Genomic DNA, 26,188 nt, shown 5'->3' on the forward strand with positions numbered 1-26,188 from the left:
CACACAGGTCAGAATCTCAGGATGATATGAACAAGAGCACAACTGATTATGTGTTTTGGCAAATGAATCCTGGTAGTGGGAGACAAAAAGGAATTGAAGGGGGGAAATAAAAACGAAGGGGATGAGGTCTAATTTCATTTGTTCCTGATGAAATACAAAGCACTATAGTTGAGCATGCTCTTCTGCATGGACTGACCATGAGGGAAGCTCAGCTACAGGCTCATCTAAAAGGTTTCAATACTACTTACACAATACACATACAATATAATTACACTACATAGGAGCAGTACTTCAGATGAGAGAACTTTCATTATTCTATGTACAGTAAATACTGTAGCACATGTTGTACACCCTCAAACTCATTACTGTTGAATTTATTTGAAGCCAAGTAGCCCTTACATGTACTCTATTTTTGCAGAACTGAGAGACGACTGTCTAGGGGAGGCAGAGAAATCTTTTATCAGAAGACTAAGAAACTGCTATAACAAATAAGGATACTACCAATACTGTAATGCAATTTGGCTTTGAATGAATTTATTTATTTACAGTAACTGACAGTATATTCTAATGTGTGTTCACTGTATATTCTGTTGTTTGGTTTTTGAACTTTTCTCTTCTAGTGCCTTTCATCTACTGTAAGATCTCTTTACAGTAGTGTAACGAAAGTAAACTTTTCTTACAGTTTAATGCTGAATTTGACTGTATCTGCATCCCTCTATTTATGTTGTATACTGTAACAGACATTGACTAGCAAAAGGATTCCTATTTCCCAAAAGGAGGTTTTTGTAACAGTGTTTTGAACTGATTTCACTAGTGTTCTCTAGGCAGTGAAGTAATGTGTGTATTTGACAGGTTTGTGTATCATCTAAGGCCGAAGTTTGAGTCTGACAAAAGATTTTGACCTGGAAGTTTGAAGTTTGAACAAGTTGGTGTATAGTTTTGAGATTGTGTTTATAGTTGTGAGAAGAAAATGGTGAATTGTGTGTTAGCAATCGAGAAAAACTGTAATTTCCAAAGGTGATTCATTTTTTTCACAATAAAAATACTGTAGCACAATTAAAAAAACAAATCAGCATACAGTACTAATTATATAATATTAATAGCAAAATCAAATTATAAGTCATATTAATATTAATTTGACTTAATTTTATAATTTTAACAAAATAATGTAAATAAAATTTCCTCATATATAATTAAATGCCATTAAATGTCATTATGTAAAAAAAAGAAAAGAAAAGAAAAAGTCCAAGTTGCAAAATAAATAAATAAAATTTGAAATCATATTTTGCTAAAAGAAAATGAAAAATATATGATTTCCTATTTTAATTTCTTTTCATGTGACCTGGTGTTTTGGACAGGTTTTGTGAGATTCGCTTACACATAATACCCTTACCCTCATTTAAACACGCATACACACAAGAAAGCAAGCAGAAAAAAAGATATGTGGGTGTGTTTGTACCTGCCAGTGGTGGAACACACTGAGCGCGAAGGCCTGGCCCTGCGTGTGTGTGCGGAGATCAGTTTCAAAGCCAAACGAGTCAATAGCGGGAATGAAAGCCTTGATGGCGTAGAGAGGAGAGCCAGGGATTGGCGCATCCTGCGTCACATGACCTCTATGGGACACACAGACAAGAGATCAGTCAGAGGCTCGTTCTAAAAGGAGACTGTCTTTATTGGAGACTTGCTGACTTTTGCTGCCTTGAGCTACAATCTGCTTAATGTGAGTGTGTGTATGTGTTAACAGACGAGGAGTCAGCAATGTCCTCGTTCTGTTTGTGTGTATTGTACCTCCTGCGTGCCAGCACCGTGTACACAGCAGAAACGCAGTCAGCAGGGGCCTGAACCTCCACAAAGTAATAGGGCTCCATCAGCCTGGGCGTGGCCTACAGAAACCAACCAATCACAAAGCAAGGAAAAAGAGAGGGTGAGCAAGTGAGAAACCAATTACGATAATCAACTTAATCTACTGAACTGAGTTAATGGATCACGTAATTGAATGAACCAGTCCAATAAGACTAATGGAAACATTGATTAGGCAGAGAAAGGAAACAGAGGAAGATGAGGGAAGAAGAGAGGTGGCTAAACAGACCTATGGAAGGATAGATTACCATCAGGAAGGCAGAGTAGACAACTCTGCGAGCTGTAGGGATGACCTGTCCTCCTCCTCTGTGCAGCGGCTCCTGTGCGATCACTGCGTCCAGGATCTTAAACTTCACGTTGCGGATTGCTGAACGCAGGGAATGACAAGGAGATAGATTTGTTATTTAGCACAAACAGAAACACCAAACTGTAGCCATTTACAAAGAGGACATTTGCATATGAAAAACTTAAAGGCACAGTAGCAAAAGCACTGTGAGGGTGGAAAACGGCAATTAAAGGAAAAAGGGGAAGAAAATGTAACCTTACAAATGTGCAAGTTTCGCTCAAAATTTTGAGATCATGACATTTAACTTAGTAGTGCACTGATATTAACATTCTGGACGATAATTACGGTCATTTTATGGCTGATAAACAATACAACTGCTAATACTAAATGTCTATACTATGTCGTCTAAATAAGTTAAAAACAAAGGCACCGAAAACTAATATCTATATTTTCAAGTGCTACAAGTGAATCTAGACATCACAACATTTTAATGTATTTTATGAATAATGGACATTCATTTGGAGATTTGCTAAAGATTACATTTAACAGTGTTATTAAATTATTAGTGTTTTTAAAGATTAACTTTATGTGAGCGTTCAAAGATGGCAAAGGCAAACTAAATGTAAAAATATATTAAATATCCAATGTTGGTGGATGATGATGGTCACACTTTATTTAAAGTCCAATTCTCACTATTAACGAACCCTAAAACTACCACTTTTGCCTCAAACTCCTAATTTGCTGCTTATTAATAGTTAGTAAGGTAGTTGTTAAGTTTAAGATTAGGAATGTAGAATATGGTCATGCAGAATATGTGCTTTATAAGCACTAATAAACAGCCAATATGTTAATAATAGGCATGCTAATAAGCAACTAGTTAATAGTGAGAATTGGAATTTTTTCCCAATACTCTGATTCTTATTAGATTATCGGTTTAAAATACTGTAATATAATAATGATTTTTAAAATTTAAATCACCATACATTACAGTACAATAAATACTATTGTGTCTAAATACATTAGTATTTACTAGACAAATACTAGATTTTCTTCCTCAAATTCTCACTTTTTAAATTCACCAATTCAGACTCTTTTTTGGTAATTTTCTATCATTAATGTTGAATGTTAAATCTCATTAGGTTATTAGAGTAAAAATACTGTAATAAAACTCTTAAATTCAATAATTATTAATAATACACGTTATTAATAATTGACTAATTAACATAATATTATTAGTGCTGTCAAACGATTAATCGCATCCAAAATATGTTTTTGTTTATATAATATATGTGTGTATACTGTGTATATTTATTATGTATACATAAATACACACTCATACGGTAAATATTTTGAAAATATTTATATATAAATATTTAATATACAAATATAAAATTTATCTTAAATATATATGTGCGTGTGTATTTATATATACATAATAAATATACATAGTACACACACATATATTATGTAAACAAAAAACTTTTATTTGGGATGCGATTAATTGTTTGACAGCACTATATATTATATAATTAATTAAATTAATAGGCTAAATTAATTGGTCCATATACTAAAGTGTTACCTTGGCTGATATATATCAAATATCAACCGATAACAATATACAGAGCATCCCTAATTTAAATAAGCATATTTATTTAAATATTAGGGTTACCCATATTAACCCTAAGAACATTATTCATTCTGTGGTGCTTTTTAGACTGTTCAGCCTTCATAACCATTGAAAGTTCTCAAATAAAATGTCATGCACTGTCTCACGTTCATCGCACAAAGGACCCTCGCGTGTGCCCCACTGGAAGCCCTGTACAATGCTGTCCTTCACTGAGCCAAGAAGAGCTTTATCTACCTACAACACACACAGAGAAAGAAAACAGATCATTTATCAAATAATGTAGCTGTCAACAATTTAAGCACACCAGTGCACAACTTCTCACAAAAACAGACACATTGTGTCACATCCAATCATATGCGACGTCAATTTTTTCCACACGCAAGCACACAGACACCAAACGACGACACACAAACACATCCATTCCAAAAGATTTTAACACACACATCTACATTCAAATGGCCAAAGGCACTATTTTAAAATTTATGTCAATATAGTCAGAGGAGAGGTGAAGTCAAATATCCAGAATTTCTTTCATTTGCAACCCAATTACAGCTGAATTGTATAAAAAAAAATATTACAAAGACTTCATGAATATAAATGAACCTTGCAGAGCATGATTAATATCAGCTGATATGCAAATTACCTCAGAGGGCAAAGTGTCGTCTACTAAAATGTTGGGCCCGGTTGTGTCAGGTCCAAAAGCCCAAATTGAACGAGCTGCTAGCAAATCCCAGTCATACTTCGTCTGGAAAAACTCTCCCAACTTTTTTCTACAGAGAGAGAGAAAAAAAATCTACATTTATTGGTTTTAAAATAGTGAACAGATTTGAAGTGAAACAGTAGATCTTGTCGGTTGAACTGCACCACATAAACTACCACTTAAAAGTTTGTGGTTGTTAAATATAAATTTTTTTTTAGAGAAGTATCCTATGCTCAACAAGGCTGCATTTATGTGATCAAAAATACAGTTAAAACAGTAATACTCTGAAACATGTTGGTGATGATTTGGTGCACAAGAAACATTTATCATTATCAGTGTTAAAAACAGTTATGGGTCCTAATATTTAATATTAAGAAAGACATCTTTGTGTTACATATAACCCAGAAGTTCTCTACAGTTCTGACATGTTATTTTACCTGTTCCACGTGATCTGCACCACCTCGTTCTCAATGTCTTCGGCTAGACCCTTCTCCAACGGCTCGGCAATCATGGTAATCTTATTCCTGCCAATCACACACAGTGTTACAACTCAAGTTCTAAATGGTGGTGCTGAGATACAGGAAGTTTGTTCCTTACTTTTTATTGGGCGTTTCAGCAAAACACTTCAAGGAGGACGTCTCTACCACAGTCTCACAGAAGGTCACTACTGGATCAGCCACCTATTGTGAGAGACCAAAGAAAAATCACATGAAAATAAAAAAACATAGGCAAAAAGAGAGGAAAGAAATTTGTATGACAGCAAAAGAGCACCTTGATATCGATCTCAGAGTACATCTTCCGCAGGTCGTGCATTACACAGTCCAGGTACAGCTCACCTGTACCAAGAATCACATGTTCTCCTGACTCCTCCACCTGAACTCACACAAACCAGCACAGATTAATATGAAGCAAGCTAGTAAAAAGATTAAAACACATGATAGTTATGAATCTTGATACACTTAAAAAAAATCATAAAGTAACCCTGCTGATTGTCAGTGCAAGTATATGTAACATCTGGTTTGGTCCAGAGGCTCAAAACATGAAAAAGATATGGTTTTAAAACAAAATTGGTACCGTGGGGTGTTCTAGGGAGTGTTACCTTTGTTGTAAGTGACGGATAACTTTTGTTGACTTTTCTGAGTCCATCCAACATCTTGGGCAGTTCTGAGGGATTGACCGGCTCCACAGCGATTTTTATCACTGACGCGGTGTTAAACTTCAATGGCCTGAAGATCTGAGCCTACTCACACCAATTCAACATTCAACTTCCAAAGTCTCATAAATGAACACTGTATTGTTTCGAATAGATATCTCTTTCCTACCTCTTCATTTCCACGGGGCTCTGTGATCGTGGCCGTTTTAACAATAGGCTGGTCGCACCCTTCGATCAACACCCAGTTACCAGCAGGGACACGATTCACTTCAATCTGATACCTTACATAAACACATAAAACATAACATTTACAAAGACTACAGTGGGGGGGACTGATGTATGATTTACTTTGAAACAGTTTTCACTCAGAAATAGTACATTTTTACAAAACAACAAATAATACATTGAACTAAGCTTGAAATGTTTAAGTAGAAAGATTAAATACTATTTTTCTTTTAAAACATACTCCAATGATATCTATTTTACTTTTATCTTTGGGTCTCAAGATGACATAAAATGATTTAAAATAAGACAAAACAAGTCTTTAAAATAATAATAGTCTTGAAAAACCTTAATTTTTAAAGTGTGACTTCTAGAACCAGATTAATAAAATCATATAACTGCATGGGCATTTTTATAATAATATATTTTTTGCTAGTTATGCCAATCTCAGTTTTTTTATGGGGTATACACTGAATACAAAATGTATATAAAAAAAATCCTTAAGAAATTCTTAAATCCTGAACAACTAGAAAAGTCATGGGGCCTTCAAGTATTGTTGGGGAAAATGGGGGACCATGGACTAATAATGCTAGGGAAAAAAAAAAGAGCAATCAGAAAGACAGAGTGTGACGGTCACCTAGCAACAGAAATCCACAGGCGTCCGACATTACAGATCTGTGAGTCCTCCTCATCTTCCAGGCTGTAGTTCTCTCCCAGAACCTTCACCGGCTGGCCCGCCTGCAGGGTTCCGCTCAGGACTCGACCAAACGCGTGGAACTGCACGCCGTCATCTGTGCTGTACATCTTAGTGGTGTGGCACATCAGTGGACCCTAAGAAAGAAGAGATAAAAAGAGCTTGGCTTACTTCTCTGGGCTTGTGTCATTGAGATATTTACATTTTTAGGCTTGTTAGGGTCAGTAAGATGGTCACATTTTATTTTAAGGTTCAATTCTAGCTATTAACAAACCATTAACTATGACTTTTGCCTGAATAATCTCCTAATTTGCTGCTTATTAATAGTTACTAAGGTAGTTGTTAAAGGGGTCCTATTATGCTTTTTCAACTTTAGTTAGTCTGTAATGTTGCTGTTTGAGCATAAAAAAGATCTGCAAAGTTACAAAGCTCAAAGTCCACTTCAAAAGGAGATATTTTATTTAACAGAAATCACTTTTCAAAAACTACAACGAACGACTCGTTTGGACTACAACGCATATTTTCCGGGATTTGTGATATCACAAAGATCGACGAATGGGACGAGACCTGGTTGAGCTGCACTAGAGAAGGCAACGAGTGTTATCACTATGTCTGAGACACGCTAGCTTTCTCAAGGCAGATGGACATAGAGTGGTTACAATCCTCCAGGTTTAAATCGTGCTCAAATTGATTTGATTTTGATGCAATATTTACACTGAAGCTCGCACGCGGATATGGTAAGGGGCATGACATTTCCCGACCAGGCGCCAAGTGCTGCCAATCACAGCACACACTGCATCGAGAATTTGTGACTTATAAGCACTAATAAACAGCCAATATGTTAATAATAATAGGCATGCTAATAATCAACTAGTTAATAGTAAGAATTGGTCCCTATACTGAAGTGTTACCAATTTTAAAAGCACTTTAAATCATTTTACAAGCTGAATGTCAAACTTACATCAGGGTCACACTCAGACATTGTCTCTCCGAGGTCTGAGTCCAGTCCACCTGTGTAGCTGTGCTCTATCTTGGCTCTGGCACCCCCCTGAGGAGATGGTATGTGTTGCACACACATGTCCACAAAGCCTGTTGTATTAGCACATATTATTAGATTGAACGAACCTGACACGTGTGCAAGAATTATGATTTATCACAACAACACAAGAGCACAAAATAAAAGACACTCGCCTGTAAACTCTCCAAAAAAGCGGTTACAGACAAGGCGCAGCAGAGGTCTGATGTTGAGCTTTAATTCCTCTTTAGTCAGATGAATGCCGAGCTCATCCAACACACGAGGCAGAGACGTATCCACATCCCCCACCACCTACAGACACACCACAGTTACACGGCCTGTGTATTTGACTGCCCGAATGTGCATACATAAAAGAAATGTGAGTGTATTATTTCTCACCTGTGAAAGAATCTTGTACAGCGGCTCTAGTACGAACTCAACAAAGCTGCGCTGAGAGTTGCTGTTGGGGGCTTTCTTTGTGAATTTCCTCCTGACAGGCACAAAACGTGACCGTTACAATCGAGAACAAAAAAAACATGCTGCCCTTCTGCAAATTGTCTGTGAAATAAAATTTGCTTCAGATTCTTACGTTTTAGGGTTAAAGTAAATGTCTCCCCACAGTCTTTTAGCAAACTCCATGTAGTTGATGTCACCTGGAAAACAATTGAGAGTAAAAAAAAAAAAAAGGTTGATGTTTTCAGACAGAAGCACTGAGGATGCATTTGAATTTGTCTTTTTTGTGCGTGTATTTCTCACCGTAGGTGTCTGAATAGATCTTGGCAAAGGAGCCAAGAGTGAAGCAGATGCTGTATTGTGAGGAAGCAAAACACACGTTCCCCAACAGGGGAGACACAATCAGAGACTCATCGGTGGAGTATGTGCTGCCAGAGAGGAAAAAAAGAGCTTATTCTATAGAATTTCAGACAATAGAATTCTATAATTGCTAAAAACAATTAAATTCATTAAAAAAATGAATATCAATAAGCAAGTGAAAGACAAACAGCAGATCTAAGATTTGTCTCAATATCATGTTGTATCTACCAAAACCTCTTCCTTTAAACACAGTGAGGTACCTCAGCAAGCCGTTGACCTCATCCACAATGTGGCGCAGTTTGTAGTAGGCATCTGTAGGGGGCAGCTTGAGCTCCACGATCAGACGATCCACTTTATTAATACAGATAGTGATGGCCAACTTCTCCTGCACTGCATGCTTGATCAGTCGCTCAGTGTTTAGCATCACCTGAACACATTCAAATGTTTATACTTACATAACAAAGCTAATTTAATTTGACAAATATAATATAAGCTTACGAAAAACATTATGTTAAGACAGTGAACAGAAAGCGGCTGTCACACGGCATGTGAGTACTAAACTAAGTTCTCATTCATGTCTTATTGCACTTAAACTGTCAAAAGTTTATGTTACAAACAGACATGAGTTTGTAAACAGTTGGTTATGTCTGTGAAGGGAAAAAAAGTGTTTATATTAGATTTGTGTGGCAGCAGCGTAAATATACAGTAAATAAATCAATAAACGCACTGCTCTCTTGTCTCCTCTGAGGCTGGGACTCTAAACAGTGTTATGTGCTCATCTGTGCAGCCAAAGACAGAACAGTTAGCATGCTTTGCTTGAACTTTTGCCATGGTTTTAGAGCTGGTACACCGTTGTTGCTTGCGAAATCAAAATGACGACTCCGTGGGTGGAAACTAGCAGATTAAGGGGCAGTAATATTATAATAAGATCCTACTTCACTAGGTGAGCGAAATCTGAGCGGTTCATTTTTTCACAAGCTTGCAGAGAAAGGCTTACCAAAATAAAGTTACTGGGTTATCATTTTTCATGTTTTCTGGGTTGGTAGATGCACCAGGGAACCGATTATAACACTTTCATGATATGTCACATTTAAAGACATCTATAATGTTATAATAAATGCTGTTCTTTTGAACTCGCTATTAATCAATGAATCTTATAAATTCATTGATTAATAGAAAGTCAAAAAAATACGTAACAGTTTTCACAGAAGTATTAAGTAGCACAACTGTTTCAACATTGATTATGTTACTTGAGCAGCAAATCAGCATATTAGAATGATTTCTGAAGGATCACGTGACACTGAAGACTGGAGTAATGATGCTGAACATTCAGCTTTGCCATCACAGGAATAAATTACTTTTTTAAATATATTCAAATAGAAAACACTTATGGTAAAATGTAATAATATTTAGCAGCATATAAAATCTTGTTAAAATTGTTCCAATTTTTGTCATTTGCAATTGACAGTAAACCTGTGACATATTAAATATGAAAAGACAAAGTAGCTGTGTAGTGCTTCATATTACACTTGTTGCATTGTATGTTCATTAGCGAATTGTTCATGGAAATGCCAATTTTAAAGGGGTCATATGATTTCAATTTTTCCTTTCTCTTTGGAGTGTTACAAGCTCTTGGTGCATAAAGAAGATCTGTAAAGTTGCAAAGACTAAAGTCTCAAATCCAAAGAGATATTCTACTTTTCAGAACAATGAGCTTGTAAAAATCGATGCGTTTCAAAAAGGTGGGGCATAGAGGAGAAACAATAATGTACAGTTTGTGGAAAATAATGTGTTTTTTTAACTTTAAACCTCATAAACACATTTCATTACACCAAATAAATTTTCTTTTTAGCAGCATCATATGACCCCTTTAAAGAACTTTAATTAATCATGTAAAGTTCAGTTTTACCACCTGTATTATTATGGTAGTTTTTGTAATTGAAATGTTGATATATTAACTCATAACAATTAAAGAAATACACATTTATGTACTGTAAAATATGCAGGCACCAAAATGCCACCTTAGTGAATTTCTGGCATAGTTGCCAGTTTACATTTAACAGGATTTATTTTACAGTCAAGGATGAGAGAGGCAGAGAGAGAGAGAGAGAGACGAGCCTACACAGAAATTCGTTCTGATCGTGTTTCATGAATGAGGGCCAAAGTGTTTCTATAGCAGCTGGCCTCAGTGAAGCATAAAGCACCTTACTGTCCATGTTTTCTGAGAAAATCAAACTGAACATTGTCTCTTCCACATTGTTGCATCACTTACAAAATGCAGGAGAAACAAAGAAATTCACAGAACCCACTTCTGTATGAGTGCATGTCTTTACGAATCAGCAACATGTTGCATCTACCAGACTATATCATGTAGTCATCAACATTTTGTGACACTACACGGTAAATTTTCATGAGTGGTTTATACTTTATTTTCAGACCGCATTAACAGCGTATCTTAATAAAGCTATTGTTATGTGATGACATCATTCATGCAATATAATATGTGTCTACGTGATTGCATGTGAACCCTCATATCATCACAAATAGATCTCTGGATGGAATAAATCATCCTAAGTGCACGGGTGGAATAACAGATGACGTTTTCCACCATCCCGATCTGTTCGTGCAGAGGTTTTGGAACGGGTCGGTGCTGAAACGTGTGTAAGAAAGGAAGCGCCCATGCTTATTTGCAGCAGGGCTTATGTGTACCATCTAAAATCTATCTGAGGAAATGGCGAGGAGACCTCAAGACCTCTTGGGTGCAAGAGATCCATTTTCCAGGGGCTTGATGCCAAATGTCACAAACATAAACATGATGGTGCCAAATGCACAGACCATGTATCATGAGCGTAAATACTCTGGCATAAAGAAGAAATTTATTGCGGTGTAGAAATGCTGTAGCGGCCATAACGGACAAACAGGGTTACTGTAGCACAGCTGGTAGGGGATGGCGCTGCAACACCAAGCTCATGGGTTCAATTCCTATGAAACATGCAAACTTTATCGAATGTATTAATAAACACCTTGATTCAAGTATTTGCCATAAAAATAGCTGATACTCTCTCCTTCTTAGCAGAATTCTTGTATTTAGTTTTATAATTCAAGTTTTGTGTTTGCATGTATGCATGGTGTGTGAGTGTATTCTCTGAGGTGCTGCTCTACTAACTCTCTCATTACTCATTTTGATCAGCACACCTGGGCAGCGGCGAAAATAAACGACACACTTTCCCCCATGTGCAATCCCACTCTTCTGTTCCGTATCAAACACTAATGTCTGTTCCATTACAGCTGCATGTTCATTTTCTGTTGCTTCTGGCTGTCTTTGGTGCAACCTCATCTCTAACATTATGTATATATAGGCTACAGTAGATTTAGGTCTATATCTCAGATCGCGCCATCTACTGTATCTACTCCATTACTGGACACACACACACACACACACACACACATACACATACATACACACACCTGTTAATCTGCAGTTGGTCCTTGTGCTGTAGTTGATGAGACTCTTGGTTGTCGGTACTCGGTAGAGAGAGAGGAGAAAATATCAGAAGAGCTCGTCAACCCAATTTACATAATGAAATCACAACAAGAGGCTCAATTAATGCTCGTTATTTAATTCTTTTGTGAAACTGAGGCATTACGTAAAGCTATTTTGTGTATTTTGCTATTTCATATAGCTATTTTCTTTACTACCTCTAAACAGAAATGCAATAAACAGAGCTGGGTAGTAACTGAATACAACTTGATGTAATCTGGATTACGTAATCAGATTTAAAAATTAAGTACTTGTAATTAGATTAAATTACATTTTAAAATACTCTTATTAGACACCTGTTACATTTTTATTGATTATATACTCACACAATAGCAATAAATTCATAATTTTCAGAAAATCTCGTTCTCTCTCTTTTTCACCTTTCTAAAATAGCCTACTGCTAGAAAGTCTTCCAGTTTTGTGGACATTCACACAGAGATCAGTCATTAGTCAGGTGGCAACACAGCATTTGACCACTGGATTTACAAAAATCATTTCAGATTTAAGACGCGTTTCAACATTTCATCAACTACTAATGAACACATTCATTTTTATGATTTGATTTATTTTTAGCTTTTCATTAAACTCACAACCCCCCTTTATGAACCCCAGTTTGGGAAACCTTGATGTAATATAATGTTTAATTGCACTTCATGTTGTTAATAACAACAAATGGAATATATTTTCTTGCTGTTTGTATTTTTATATCAACATGGTAAAATAATCTCCTGTGATAAATGAGTTAGGTCAGAAGTAATCTAAAAGTAATCAAAAAGTAGTCTGATTATATTACCTATAATGTGTAATGTAGTGGATTATGTTACTAACTACAATTTTTGTAATGTAATTTGGAATCAGTCATATTCTAATCATACTAGACTTTCTTTCTTTCTTTCTTTCTTTCTTTTAAAGACATTTTATTCAGCAAGCATGCATTAATATGATCAAAACGGTGACAAAATTACTGATTTATGTAGACATTTATAAAAAATAAATATACTACAATGTATTTGAAATACATTTATTTCATGCTAAGTATACTACAAATACATTCACATATTCATATGCTTAATAAAAATACCCTGCAATTGTACATTTGGTATACTAAACTGCTATACTTAAAGTCTGCTAAATTGGAACAACTAATTTTGTGTTTAATGCACTTTAGTTGTGTGGAAGTAGCGCTGAAGTCCAACTAAAGATATACTGAAGTATATTTGTGCTAAAGTGGAACTATTGCAAGTATACTTCAGGTACACTTCAAATATCTTGCATTTAAAGACCGATATTATTCAAAGATCATACAATCCTCATCAGTAGTGACATTAAAACACATTTTAGGCTTAATATTAAGAAATGAGCATTGCGCACAAGTAGTACTCCAAATAAAGTTTAATAATATTTTTTTATATCAGGAAGTCTTGAGCGATATGTCAGTAAATATGTTAATAGATTTGAAATATACTTAGTATGAAATAAATGTATTTGAAATTTATTACTTTTTTACTAGGGATGTTACAAAAGGTTTCTAAAATGCTGGTTTTTTTTACCTATTCATCAAAGAGTCCTGAAAAAATTTATCATAGTTTGCACAAAAATATTAAGCAGCACAAATGTTTTTTTTTAACATTTATAATAAGAAGAAATGTTTCTTAAGGTCCAAATAACAGCATATTAGAATGATTTCTGAAGGATCATGTGACACTGAAGACTGGGGTAATGACTTGAAAATTCTGCCATCACAGGAATAAATTCCATTTTTAAATATTAAATTAGAAAAGTTATTTTGAATTGATATAAAAAAATGATTAAAAAAATGCAGCCTTGGTGAGCATAAGAGACTTATTTAAAAAACATTACAAAATCTCACAACCTTTAAACAGCACTGTATACTGTACGTGTTTTAAAACAGAGACAGAAACAGATACAGTTAGAGACTTTGTTGCACTTAGTGTTTTGCGTTTATGTTGCACATTTTCGGTTGTTATTCCTGCAGGTGTCATTTTTTACTTCCGATTAAGCAGAATGAATGCAGGTCAGTCAGAAAGATGGAGAGAAAGATGAATGGCAAACAAGGTGTGAAACTAGTTTACAGGAAGGTGGAGAAACAGTACAGCATATTTGAGGTCACACACTCACACACTTCTCTACTCTAAGTAGATCACGCTCAGTGCACCACTCTTTCTCTCTCTCTCTGTGTGTGTGATATTTATCAAATTCACATTGTATAAATGGGTCTGTGTGCTCTTTAAATTTGGTATCATTCCCTGTGTGATGCATACCTACTGTACTCCATTTATCTTTAAAAAGAAATGTGTGAGGACTTCTCAAACAGGGCTACAGTGACGAAACACACAGCAAACAAAAATTAGTGTAAGTGGCAACACATAAGAAAGTCTGTGGCCTAAATTCCAAACATGATAAATATTGTCCCATGTGCGTCTGTAAGGCGTCAACATGTGTGTTGCATTTGTTTGTAACGAATACACAGTAAAATCACACAAGCTCCTGTGAAAAGGCAAACAGCTCCTTCAATTGACCCTCTAAGCTTTGCTTCCTTAGTTACTCTTGCAAGTTCAGCCAAGCTTTACATTCCCATTGGAATGAACTCTAAATGTCTACAAGAGCAAAAAAATTTGCTCAAGAAGTGGGATTTTTTTTTTAAAGATATTCTTATGTGGGCTGGAATGAAGCATGACATTGGCAAAGCATCTTTATCTGCCATTATTCTTTAAAGAAATTGGTAGATTACACAGTAATATGATTAAAAGTGGAGGTGGCTGTGAATCAAATGGTTATTTAAAACCTCATTTAATAGCAGTAACATTCATGCAAGTGACCTGAATTAATATGTAAATTAATTAACATAATTTAGGGCTTGATTAACAATTTACCTATGAGAAAATGTAGGTGTGATGTTACATCTTAATTTGGTAATGAAGGCACACAGATAGTTTAATACAAAGCATTTCATGATTATTTAAAAATCCTGAAATGGGGGAAAAAATACTATGCAACAATGTTTATGCAAATGGTTATTGTTTTTAAACTATACTCCATATATTTTCAGAAAAAGAGTGGTTGCCTATGGCACAAAAGCTAAAAGATTCATCTTTGTACCTTATTTTCCCTTAAATGGTACATATTATTAATACCTTAAAGGTACATTATACTTCAAAAGTACTAAGTTGTACATACAGTATTAGTAGCCTACCTTTTGAAAGGTTACCGCCCCATTGACTTTTTTACAGTTTTTTTTCTAAAGTGTAGACTTATATTATAAAAGAACAAAAGCTGGACTAATAAAGCAGATGGCAACAGTTGTTAAGGTATGACTGGTCAACAGCTTTTTTTTAGGGAGGTCAAAAGTACCATTTCACTGAACCCACAACTATGTACACACTCGCTTTTGCTCATATCTCTTTCAATCAGCCTATTTTCCACTCATCTTATTTTCATGCTCCATATGGCATAAAGTTAGAAAAAGGGACACACACACACACACACACACACAGTCACTTCGATTGATAAACTGTCAGTGTTTAGTTGCACAGAGCATAAGGAGGACAACATAAAAAGTGAAACTTCTTTCACATCTGCAGAAGGCCAAGATTATCTTCACAGTGGGAAAACATTCACACTGTTATTTCATTGATAAAAAAGGACACATTGACATGATCGAATTTATGTGCGTGTCTCTACAGTAATAATTAAACTCTAGTCCATATGGACCCTTGAATTTCCACAACAGACATCTGTTCCTCTGCCTCAGGGCCAACATGCAGACATATTTCCTAATAAATATTACAACAAAATTACATGCACTTGACACCCTGGAGTCTTCATAGCTTTGTGCAGAATAAATGAGCAATTATGTAATGGCTGAATTAGTCTCAATAGGTGTGCTTTAATGCATAGTGTTCACACATTGACCATTTTGGCTTGTGCTCTGGTGTGGAGATAAATGAGCATTCATAATTTATAAAGAACTAAGATGCCTTATTAACTACATTCTGCATGCAGAAAGTGTGTTTCTCCATTGATGGCTATTTAAAGTTGTGTACGTTTTAATTACTTAAATTTTGGTTTGTTCCTCACACAAAGTTATGATTTTAGATTATAATACATTGTAAATGACAATTTTAACTTAGAGATTGCTAGTAAATTTCACAAAAAAATCCCAAATAAATGGAAAGTAAACCATTAATTTAAAAACATGTTTGAAGTAGAAAGTGTGAAATAATGTTTTACTGTAAAACATACTCCAGTGTTTGTTTTACAACCTTTTTCTGTGTACTTTTATGAGGCTGTTTAGAGTGTGATATCTCCAGCCCTCATTCTTTTTCATTGTATTGAAAAAAACCAGCCTGGATATTCCTCAAAAATTCATCTTTTCTGTTCAACAGAAGAAAGACTATAAAAGAAAGATTAAGAATGACATGCGGATGGGTAAATAATTACACTTTTTTCTCAATAATCACAGAGGCTCTAAGGCAAACTTGAGGAACTCTGGGAGCAAATGCCTGATCAAAGACAAAAAAAGAAAAAAGAGAATGAATTATAAACTGTAAGAGGGAAATAATTTATGATGCAAATAATACACTTGGGGCTTTTACTGTAACTTTAAAGGGGCCATAGGATGCCCATTTTCCACAAGTTGATATGATTCTTTAGGGTCTTAATGAAAAGTCTGTAACATAGTTTGGTTAAAATTTCTCAATGGTAGTGTAAAAAACATCTCTTTTCAGATCAAGCCGTTTTTGTAGCATTTTCCTTTAAATGTTAATGAGCTCTGCTGACCCCGCCCCTCTCTTCCGAGCTGCTCTCATAGAGACTGTTTACTTTAGCCGCATTCATCATGAAACTTGCTAATTAGCACATTATTAGGAAAGGTGATTTGCAAAGATTTATTACAAAACATTATACTCACTTCTTCTGTAGGTGAAGCTAGATCATGAATGATTCGCGCAAACATAGACGCATTTATGTAGATCGGGGGCGCATTCACTCAGGGCGGGTCTAAGGTAAGACACCAGTCCAGTCTGTGCTGAAAAGCTACTGTCAATCAAACTATCTTGGGAGGGGCCTGTCTGTGTGACGTCACACAGACAGGCATCTGAGATCAGCTCGATTTGAGAAAGGGGAAAACATTTAACCAGATAAATAAAAAAACACTGGGTGGATTTTTTATCAGTATAGGGTGGTTGTGTACACACACTGCCAAATGTGCATGTAAATGTGCATGTAGCATCCTATGACCACTTTAACTTCGTTATAATTATCAGTATTCAATTAAATGTACAGGAATAATTAGGAGGTGCTATGCTTATAATGGTACACAATTAGGCAGCATGTAAAAAATTGTACGATGTCACAGAACACAGGCTGGTTAAATCACAGTCAAATCTAAAATAATTTTTCTTCCCAATTAATATCCCTAATTTTTTTTTTTGTAATTTAAATTAGTTGCAATATTTGTGGGAATAATTTATTTCTCAAGACATACACTATGCCATTCAAATGTTTGGATTTTTTATGGAAAGAAATTTTATTTAACAAGGATGCATTTAATTGATCAAAAGTAACAGTAAAGACATTTGTAATGTTACAAATGATTTTTATAATAAATGTTGTTTTTTAACTTTATATTCATCGAAGAATCCTGAAAAAATTTACTGTATCATGGTTTCCACAAAAACATTAAGCAGCAAACAACATTGATAATAATAAGAAATGTTTTCTTGAGCAGTAAATCAGCATATTAGAATGATTCTGAAGAATTATGTGACACTGAAGACTGGAATAATGATGCTGAAAATTCAGCACTGCCATCAAAAGGAATATATCACATTTAGAAATATATTAAATTATATATATATATATAATAAATGCTCTAAAATAAAAACTTTCTATTCATTAAAGAATCCTTAAAAAAATCTAGGTTATCAAGGTTTCCACAAAAATATCAAGCAGCAAACAACATTGATAATAATAAGAAATTATTTCTTGAGCAGCAAATCAGCATATTAAAATGTTTTCTGAAGGATCATGTGACACTGAAGACTTTAGTAATAACTGCTGAAAATTCAGATTTGCCATCACAGGAATAAATCAAATAAAAAAAGTATATTTAAAATAGAAAATGCTTCTTTTAAATTGTAATATTTCACAACATTACAGTTCTACCTGTGTTTTCAATCAAACAAATGCAGCCTTAGTGAGCATTAGCAACTTCTTCCAAAAACATCTTATCAACCACAAATGTTTGAACAGCATTGTATATTGTATTGTAAAGTATAGTAAAGCATGCCTTAAAGTAATTTCTTTACATTCCATTCATTACTCCACACAGGTTCATTTGGACGGTTTGTTGTTTACAGTAAACTTCAGTCAAATCCTAGCTCAGTAACAGATCAATAGCAGTCCTTGTAGAACAGTTCCAAACATAGCAACCAACGCAAAACATGAAACAGTATCAGGACAAGCCACTGCAACCCAAGCTGACATCACAGCCAGAGAGCCTTAGAATGTTTACGATGAGAGGTCAACACATGGCTCTATCTGTCTGTCTGTCTGTCTATTTATCTATCTGGCAGTAGTTGGCGGAATCTTTCACATAGACACTTATAAAGCCACATACACACAGGTAGGAGTAGGATTAATTAGCCAGCGTGACCAGGCATGACAGATGAGCGTATTCGTGTGTTAGTTTGCGTTTATTTGTAGAGGCAAATGTCCTGGTTCTGTCACCATCCTTGCGTGTGCAACCCAAACCAAAGAGCTAGCCTCTTTAAAACGATTATTCATCTGAGAGCATGTTCTCAACACATACACACTAACCTTATACAAACACTATGAAAAACAGAAACCATACAAAACCCTCAAACACAAAGGATTTTTTTGTCATTTGTCAGTCTGTAATGTATTCAGCCAACGTAGAGGGCAGTAAAATGTCCTTATTTTGGGTTTGAGCATGAACACCAGGCTGCTTTTCAAGAGCTCTGTGTTTGAGGTAGCATCGGTGAGACCGTGGTCCCTGCAAATGCCAACTTCAGAGAGAGAGAGGGAGCAAACGAGAGAGCGAGAGAGTGTGAAAAACTGCAGCAAAGATCAGATAGCAGACAAGGGTGAGAGAGAGAAAAAAGGAGAGAGAGAGAGAGAGAGCAGTGTTTTAAACACTCAAAGAGAGAATCATTGGCGAGGTGTCGCACCGAAACATTAGGGAATCACTGGACATGCCAGACCCTCAGGGATGACCAAGGAAGATTACTGAACCGTCGGAATCAACGCTAGAGAACGTTAACGGAACATCCTGAGGCTGTTAGCTTATAATCTGCAGCCTTTAGATAAGAACCTCCTTCGAATACATGCGTACATGTGTGCGAGTTTCCATCTGTGTATGTGACGCTAAAGATGAGGACCTCGCTGGACAATCAGGATCCCTTTTTTTCTTTAAAACTGTGATTTTTCCTGTAGGGGAACTGTGAGGAACTTAATGGAATCATGCTTTAGCTCAACTTCAGATCTCTTTCTTATATATTTCCATGCACGCGAAGGGAAGAAAAAAGGTAAGCAGAATGTGTATGTATTCTTTCAGCTTCTGTCAGCTCTGTTTTACTCACATGGACAGTCTACAGGTATTTGCTGCAACCTGTAGGCGTTTTTTTATGTCTGCGAGCGTACTGGTGCCTTTAATGTGCCTCATGTGACTAGAGTCATAATGAGTAGGTGATGGTGATCATCATTGCATATTCTGTACTTTCCACTGTGTGTCATCAAATCAATGAGGGGACTGTCACACCCAAGACAGCATTCCTAAAATGACGGATGTCCCCTGAATGCTGGAATGTCTGCACATATTGAGCTCTTCCTTGATTTTAAAGCTCTATGAGAAAAAGCATGCATGCATTTCAATGGAAATATAAATTCAAATTAAGTCTAAATATAGATACGGTCAGCGTAATCCAATTCCTGATTGTGTAAAGGCTGTACTTTCAACACACAGGCACCTGTTTGGATGCATATAGCATGCCAAAACAAATCATGCAAATGTTCTGGTTTTTGAAAACCAGACTGGCAAAAAAGTCACTAGACGCAACTCCATTTCAGCACTGCGCATATGGCGAGGGTGATACGAGTCGAAGTTCATAAAGTTTATTAAAGGAGACTGATGCAGCTCTTCAGGGGCTGTGGAAATGTTTGGTGGAGTAATATCTGACGTCTGTCAACTGACTGTCAAAGTTCTTACAATCTGTCATCACTTTAATTCCTCATCATATTTGCCATTTCGGGACTGGAGGAGCTGTGGGATGGGTAGAATATGTTAATTACGTTTGAGGATTGATGTGATAGCTGTCCCTTTTGGTTCTAAGTGTGCATGAAAAGCAAAAAGGAAACAGAATGTTCTCTTGAGATGAAGTTTGCATCGACCACCGCCATAGGGCACAGGTATTTACGTCAGATGCCCATAAGCGAGATTATCTGCTGTATATCAGAAAACATCTTTACCCACAATTCTTTCTGAATGCAACAAAGTGCAAAATCTTTTCACAATTAAGATTTTTATTGGTGCAAAGGAACCCAATTTATGGCATTATTTTAGCGCAAAATGCTTAGTGCATAAAATAAATAGCAAATAGATAAAATATAAATTAATAAATGTTTTATTCATAATTGTATGTCAAATAAATCTACATACAAATTATATATATATATATATATACACAAGATAAAATAGAAATATGATATAGATAGAATTTAATTTTAATATATTTTAGATTTAAAATTACATTTGGAAATTTTATACATGTCATTTAATTTCATTACATTTCAGAGATACTGGAAATCTCAAATTCAGTGGGTCTCGAAAACTCAAGTGTCATTAAAATGAGCAAATAGAAAAGAAAAATTGACAAAATAGGAGCTAAATATAGCAGAAATACTGAGGACTGAGAGTTCGTTTTCACCTTTAGCCATCACAGAACATGGATTAGTTTATCTTTACTCGTCATAGTGCTGCTATCGAACCACTAAGTGGTCATTGGATCTGCTGACATTTAGATTGGAATTAGCTGACATCACATCAGAACGTAGTGAATATACCGACCCCACTGTCTCCCCTCCACTGGAAATCTACATTGTATTCTCACGGCTATCATGGAAAACCGTATTAAGTGCTCAACTGTCTCTCTCACCTCTCTTCTCTCAATTTGGAGTGATTGGCCACCTGGATGATGACTAAAATACCACCGCATGAAGCCGACAGTCACCCCTCAAACAAACACACACACCTACACACACACAAAATTTCTACCAGACAGGTTTCCATGGAAACCTCTATATCCCAGTTTTTCATGTGATTCTTTTAGTTTAGAGCAGTGGTTCTCAAACCTGTCCTGGAGTACCCCCAGCCCTGCACATTTTGTATGTCTCCCTCATCTATCACACCTGATTCAACTCATCAGCTCATTAATGGAGACTGCAAGACCTGAAGTGGGTGTGTCACATATAGGGAAACATACAAAACGTGCAGTGGTGGGGGTACTTCATGGAGAGGTTTGAGAACCCCTGGTTTAGAGTATTGTAGAACTGTGCTGCATTTTTCTGCAATCATGGGTATGTATGAAGAAAATTATATGTTTTTCTCATTATCACTCTTGTTGAATCTGCAGCTTCTTAGCTATTTGCACTCACCAATAAAGCAGCACCTGACACTACCCAGCCCCCAGTGTGTGAGTTTGTGTGCATGTGAAGTTTGTGTGTTTTGATGTCTCTCTGTCAGTACAGCATGTCTTGGAGCGCAGATTCTTGCAAGTGTGTGTGTGTGCAGTAGGCGCACTGAGACAGGCATCTATTAATAGAAAGACAGATCACTTGACACAGGCACTGGCTAGACGCCTAAATCTGGACCCCACCGGCAGCTCCCGGCTCAGAGCTCTGTCAAAAAAAAGTGCAGTGAGAAAATTCGGATAATGATAATCATGATAACCATAACAATAAGGCCCACAGTACAGCTCCTCTCGGGCTATGAGATGTGTGTGCACTTCAGCACTGCGCAAAGGTGCGGAGTTTCGCAGCAAAAGTGCTTTAATTAGCTACCAATAAACTGTGAAAAAAACACGATGGATGTGCACATCTGCTCTTTCCTCGCTCACACTTACAGAGTAGCACTTTTGCACACACTGACGCAATGGAGTAACACACGTTTTTAGCTGCAGTGAGAATTCAGAAGATTTATTTTGGGACTATTTTGGCCTGCATCACTTAGGTTTCCCTTTCATTGACTTTCAATGTTTAAATACTAGAAATATATTTATGATATGGACTCTAAATTCTGATTGGGTCAAAGATAAAAAAAATGCAGACACAGACCTCTATAATCGCATGTTTTATATTAATGTGCCAAGATGTTATAGGATACCATAAACAATCTACAGTTAGAGCAATCAACTAAATTACTTTTTAAAGTGGTTGTTTATTGTAATTATTATTAATAGATCCTGATATTTGTTACAATTTTTCATCATACTGCCATTTTCTAAAAGCATTAAGCCATCTGAGGCCCTGTGTTACAGTAATTTTACCAAGGAGGCTTTGCGTCTTCCCAAAGAACACCTCTAACCACCTCCCTTGGCTTTTAGTTTTACATTTTATTTAATTACTTAGTTGTCCTCAATTTTACATACACCTTGCAGAATGTGGATTTTTTAAAATTTTGGTAAAGTCTCTTATGCTCACTAAGGTTGCATTTATTTGATCAAATGACTGTAAAAACAGTACTATTGTGAAATATTTTTACAAGTTAAAAAAGCTTTCCTATTTTAATATATTTTAAATGGTAATTTATTCTTTAGATGGCAAAGCTGAATTTTCATCAGCCATTACTTCAGTCTTCAGTGTCACATGATCCTTCAGAAATCTTTTGTAAATAACTTTACTGTCACTTTTGATGGATAAAATGTGTGTGTATTGAATAAACATTAATTTTATTAAAAGGTTATTAAACAAAATATTAAGAAACTTTAAAAACAAATTTAAGCATCTTTTAATTTCTGTAAATGCATTTTATCTGTGGAATTTACTTAAATATGTGTTATGCAACCCTTTTAGGGCACTACCAAATAAGAGGGATAAGATTTTATCCAATTTATTTGGTAACATTTTAAGTATAGGGACCAATTCTCACTGTTAACCAGTTGCTTATTAGCATGCCTATTATTAACATATTGGCTGTTTATAAAGCACATATTCTGCATGACCATATTCTACATCCCTCATCCTAATCAATACCTAAACTTAACTACCTTACTATTATTAAGCAGCACATTAGGAGTTTATTGAGGCAAAAGTTGTAGTTAATGGTTTGTTAATAGCTAAAATTGGACTTTTAAATAAAGTGTGACCATTTATTAGGGCTGACTGACGAGCTGCGCAAAAAAGAACGTGGTTTTGCGCAGCTCGTCAGTGAACAACGGCTCTGTGTAGTTAATGCTGCTCAATTTGAAAGCCCACAGGTGATGGAGATTTACCTCTGATTACAGAACGGCTTTACTGACAAGATGTGCATTAAATATCTTATGCGATTTATCGTGCAGCCCTACCATTTATTTTTAATTTTTTTTTAAAGATTCTGCAAGGGAGTTGTAACCATATGAGCATAACCATATGACAAACGATATACTATGAAGACTGCATGACTGATCTTATGTTTTGCTTCATCTTCAGGCAACGCAAACTGATCCAGAGCTGCTTTGGTACTCTCTCTCACTTACGGATTGGTTCTGGTCGGGCAGAGTGGCATGAGTGTGGGCAAGCCCCACCGCTACAACATCGTGTCATCGTCGGAGGAGGACGTGTACCGGCACGGCAACATGCCTGCCCTCGGCAATGGCTTTGGTAACGGCAAGATCCAGACGCGCCGGAAGGCATGGAGCCGCTTCGTAAACAAGACAGGTCAGTGCAACATCAGTTTCGCTCACATGGACGAGCAATCTCAGCGCTACCTCGCTGACATCTTCACCACCTGCGTGGACATTCGTTGGCGCTGGATGTTTGTCCTTTTCTCCCTTGCATTTGTCCTGTCCTGGCTCGCGTTTGGTTTTGCCTTCTGGCTTATTGCTCTTGTCCACGGTGACTTAGACCTACCCACTAAAGATGACTTCACACCATGTGTCATGCAGGTCAACAGCTTTGTTGCGGCGTTTCTGTTCTCAGTTGAGACGCAAACAACGATTGGCTACGGATTCCGCTGCGTAACCGAGGAGTGTCCCTTAGCGGTGTTCATGGTCGTCTTCCAGTCCATCGTGGGCTGCATCATTGACTCTTTCATGATCGGTGCCATCATGGCCAAAATGGCACGACCTAAGAAACGAGCAGAAACGATACTGTTCTCACACAATGCTGTCATCGCAATGCGAGACGGGAAGCTGTGCCTCATGTGGCGGGTTGGGAACTTGAGGAAAAGTCACATCGTAGAGGCTCACGTGCGGGCGCAGCTTATTAAGCCCCGAATCACAGAAGAGGGCGAGTACATACCGCTCGATCAGATTGACATCAATGTGGGTTATGACCAAGGTCTCGACCGCATCTTCTTGGTTGCTCCTCTCACCATCCTCCACGAGATAAACGAGGAGAGTCCTCTGTATGGGATCAGCAAGCAGGACCTGGAGACATCTGATTTTGAGATTGTGGTCATACTGGAAGGGATGGTCGAGGCGACTGCGATGACGGCTCAGGTGCGCAGCTCCTACCTGGCCAGCGAGATCTTATGGGGCCATCGCTTTGAGCCAGTGGTGTTTGAGGAACGCAACCAGTATAAGGTGGACTATTCTCACTTTCATAAGACCTATGAGGTTCCCTCCACACCACGTTGCAGCGCCAAAGACATGGAGGAGAACAAGTCCTTGGAGTCCGCCGCCAACTTCTGCTATGAGAACGAGTTAGCCTTCATTAGTAGGGATGAAGAGGAGCAAGAGGAGGACAGGGGTGAGAGGGGGACTGAGCTAGAGACCCTTTCAGCCAATCTGAACTTCGATCAGAGGTCATATCACAAAGAATCCGAAATATGACCCTTGATTGTCACCTTAAAAACTTTGCTTTATCGTAGACTCAGCCTATTCTTCTAGTGTCGGTTGTAACGGTTAGCTACAGAGCAATGCAAGTGCCATATGAAACCTTGACCCACTGTCCTAGAACCATGCTGTAGTTGGGGGGCAGGTCAGGAAAAGAAAGTGCTTTTTGTAGTTGTTGGAAATGCGAGGCCTTCCTGTAGGAAAACTTGAAATCTGATTATCTGTTTCATACTGTAGTTTGAAGTGATAGCTTTAAGTAGTATCATTATGCAATACTAAGCTAGCCTGGGTGCCATATTGACTAAATCTCTCTCGTTAACAGAATTTGCACATAATAGGTTGTCAACCACTAGTGTGTTTGCTTGGATATAGAGTAGAACATGATACACTATTGTTTTGATGTGATTTAGGCAAGGCAAGGCAAGTTTATTTGTATAGCACATTTCATACACAATGGTAATTCAAAGTGCTTTACATAAAATAAAAACGATAATCACAACAATAAAACAAGGAATTTAAAAACTTTGAAAATTATTTTTAAAAAAATTTGATTTAAGAGGTTTAAAATGAATTTAAGAAAACGATTATACATATAATATAGTGCAATCAGTTCGGACATCGCACAGTGCTCATTCAATAAATGCACAGCTAAACAGATGAGTTTTGAGTCTGCATTTAAATGTGACTAATGTTTTAGCACATCTGATCTCTTCTGGAAGCTGATTCCAACTGCGGGTGGCATAATAACTAAAAGCACATTCCCCTTGTTTTGTGTGAACCCTTGGTATTTCTAACTGACTCGATCCTAATGATCTGAGTCGTCTGTTAGGTTTATATTCAGTGAGCATATCTGCTATATATTTAGGTCCTAGGCCATTGAGTGATTTATAAACAAGTAAAAGTACTTTAAAATCAATCCTAAATATAACTGGAAGCCAGTGTAAGGACCTGAGGACTGGTGTAATATGCTCAGATTTTCTGGTTCTAGTCAGAATTCTGGCAGCAGCGTTCTGGATGAGCTGCAGCTGTCTAATGGTCTTCTTGGGAAGGCCGGTAATGAAACATTACAATAGTCCGCCCTGCTGGTGATAAAGGCATGAACAAGTTTCTCCAAGTCTTGACTGGAAACAAAACCTCTAATTCTTGCAATGTTTTTGAGATGATAGTATGCTGATTTAGTTACAGCTTTGACATGACTACTGAAACT

The 26,188-nt window shown here is 36.6% G+C and overlaps 2 protein-coding genes across 2 annotated transcripts in view; one reads left to right on the forward strand and one right to left on the reverse strand.

The window, feature by feature from the left end:
- LOC107567469 (116 kDa U5 small nuclear ribonucleoprotein component) overlaps nt 1-8,794 on the reverse strand; it is a 14,129-nt gene extending 5,335 nt beyond the window's left edge. The window contains exons 1-17 of the mRNA XM_016253160.1: nt 8,631-8,794; nt 8,314-8,438; nt 8,147-8,210; nt 7,957-8,047; nt 7,734-7,869; nt 7,504-7,631; nt 6,486-6,679; nt 5,796-5,907; nt 5,573-5,713; nt 5,245-5,346; nt 5,071-5,153; nt 4,911-4,997; nt 4,417-4,543; nt 3,920-4,007; nt 2,109-2,227; nt 1,789-1,883; nt 1,460-1,613 (exon numbers count right to left, since the gene is read on the reverse strand). Of these exons, the coding sequence (XP_016108646.1) occupies nt 1,460-1,613; nt 1,789-1,883; nt 2,109-2,227; nt 3,920-4,007; nt 4,417-4,543; nt 4,911-4,997; nt 5,071-5,153; nt 5,245-5,346; nt 5,573-5,713; nt 5,796-5,907; nt 6,486-6,679; nt 7,504-7,631; nt 7,734-7,869; nt 7,957-8,047; nt 8,147-8,210; nt 8,314-8,438; nt 8,631-8,794 (2,010 nt within the window). The remainder of the gene's footprint in view (nt 1-1,459; nt 1,614-1,788; nt 1,884-2,108; nt 2,228-3,919; nt 4,008-4,416; nt 4,544-4,910; nt 4,998-5,070; nt 5,154-5,244; nt 5,347-5,572; nt 5,714-5,795; nt 5,908-6,485; nt 6,680-7,503; nt 7,632-7,733; nt 7,870-7,956; nt 8,048-8,146; nt 8,211-8,313; nt 8,439-8,630) is intronic.
- A 10,253-nt stretch (nt 8,795-19,047) lies between these two features.
- LOC107567496 (ATP-sensitive inward rectifier potassium channel 12-like) lies at nt 19,048-25,398 on the forward strand. Its single transcript, XM_016253193.1, has 2 exons — nt 19,048-19,479; nt 23,636-25,398. Exon 2 carries the CDS (start codon nt 23,710-23,712, stop codon nt 24,976-24,978), a length of 1,269 nt encoding a protein of 422 aa, XP_016108679.1. The 5' UTR covers nt 19,048-19,479; nt 23,636-23,709; the 3' UTR covers nt 24,979-25,398.
- Nucleotides 25,399-26,188: the final 790 nt, after the last annotated feature.

This window comes from Sinocyclocheilus grahami, unplaced genomic scaffold (genome assembly GCF_001515645.1).
Source record: "Sinocyclocheilus grahami isolate Dianchi unplaced genomic scaffold, SAMN03320097.WGS_v1.1 scaffold27.1, whole genome shotgun sequence".
Taxonomy (NCBI): Eukaryota; Metazoa; Chordata; class Actinopteri; order Cypriniformes; family Cyprinidae; genus Sinocyclocheilus; species Sinocyclocheilus grahami.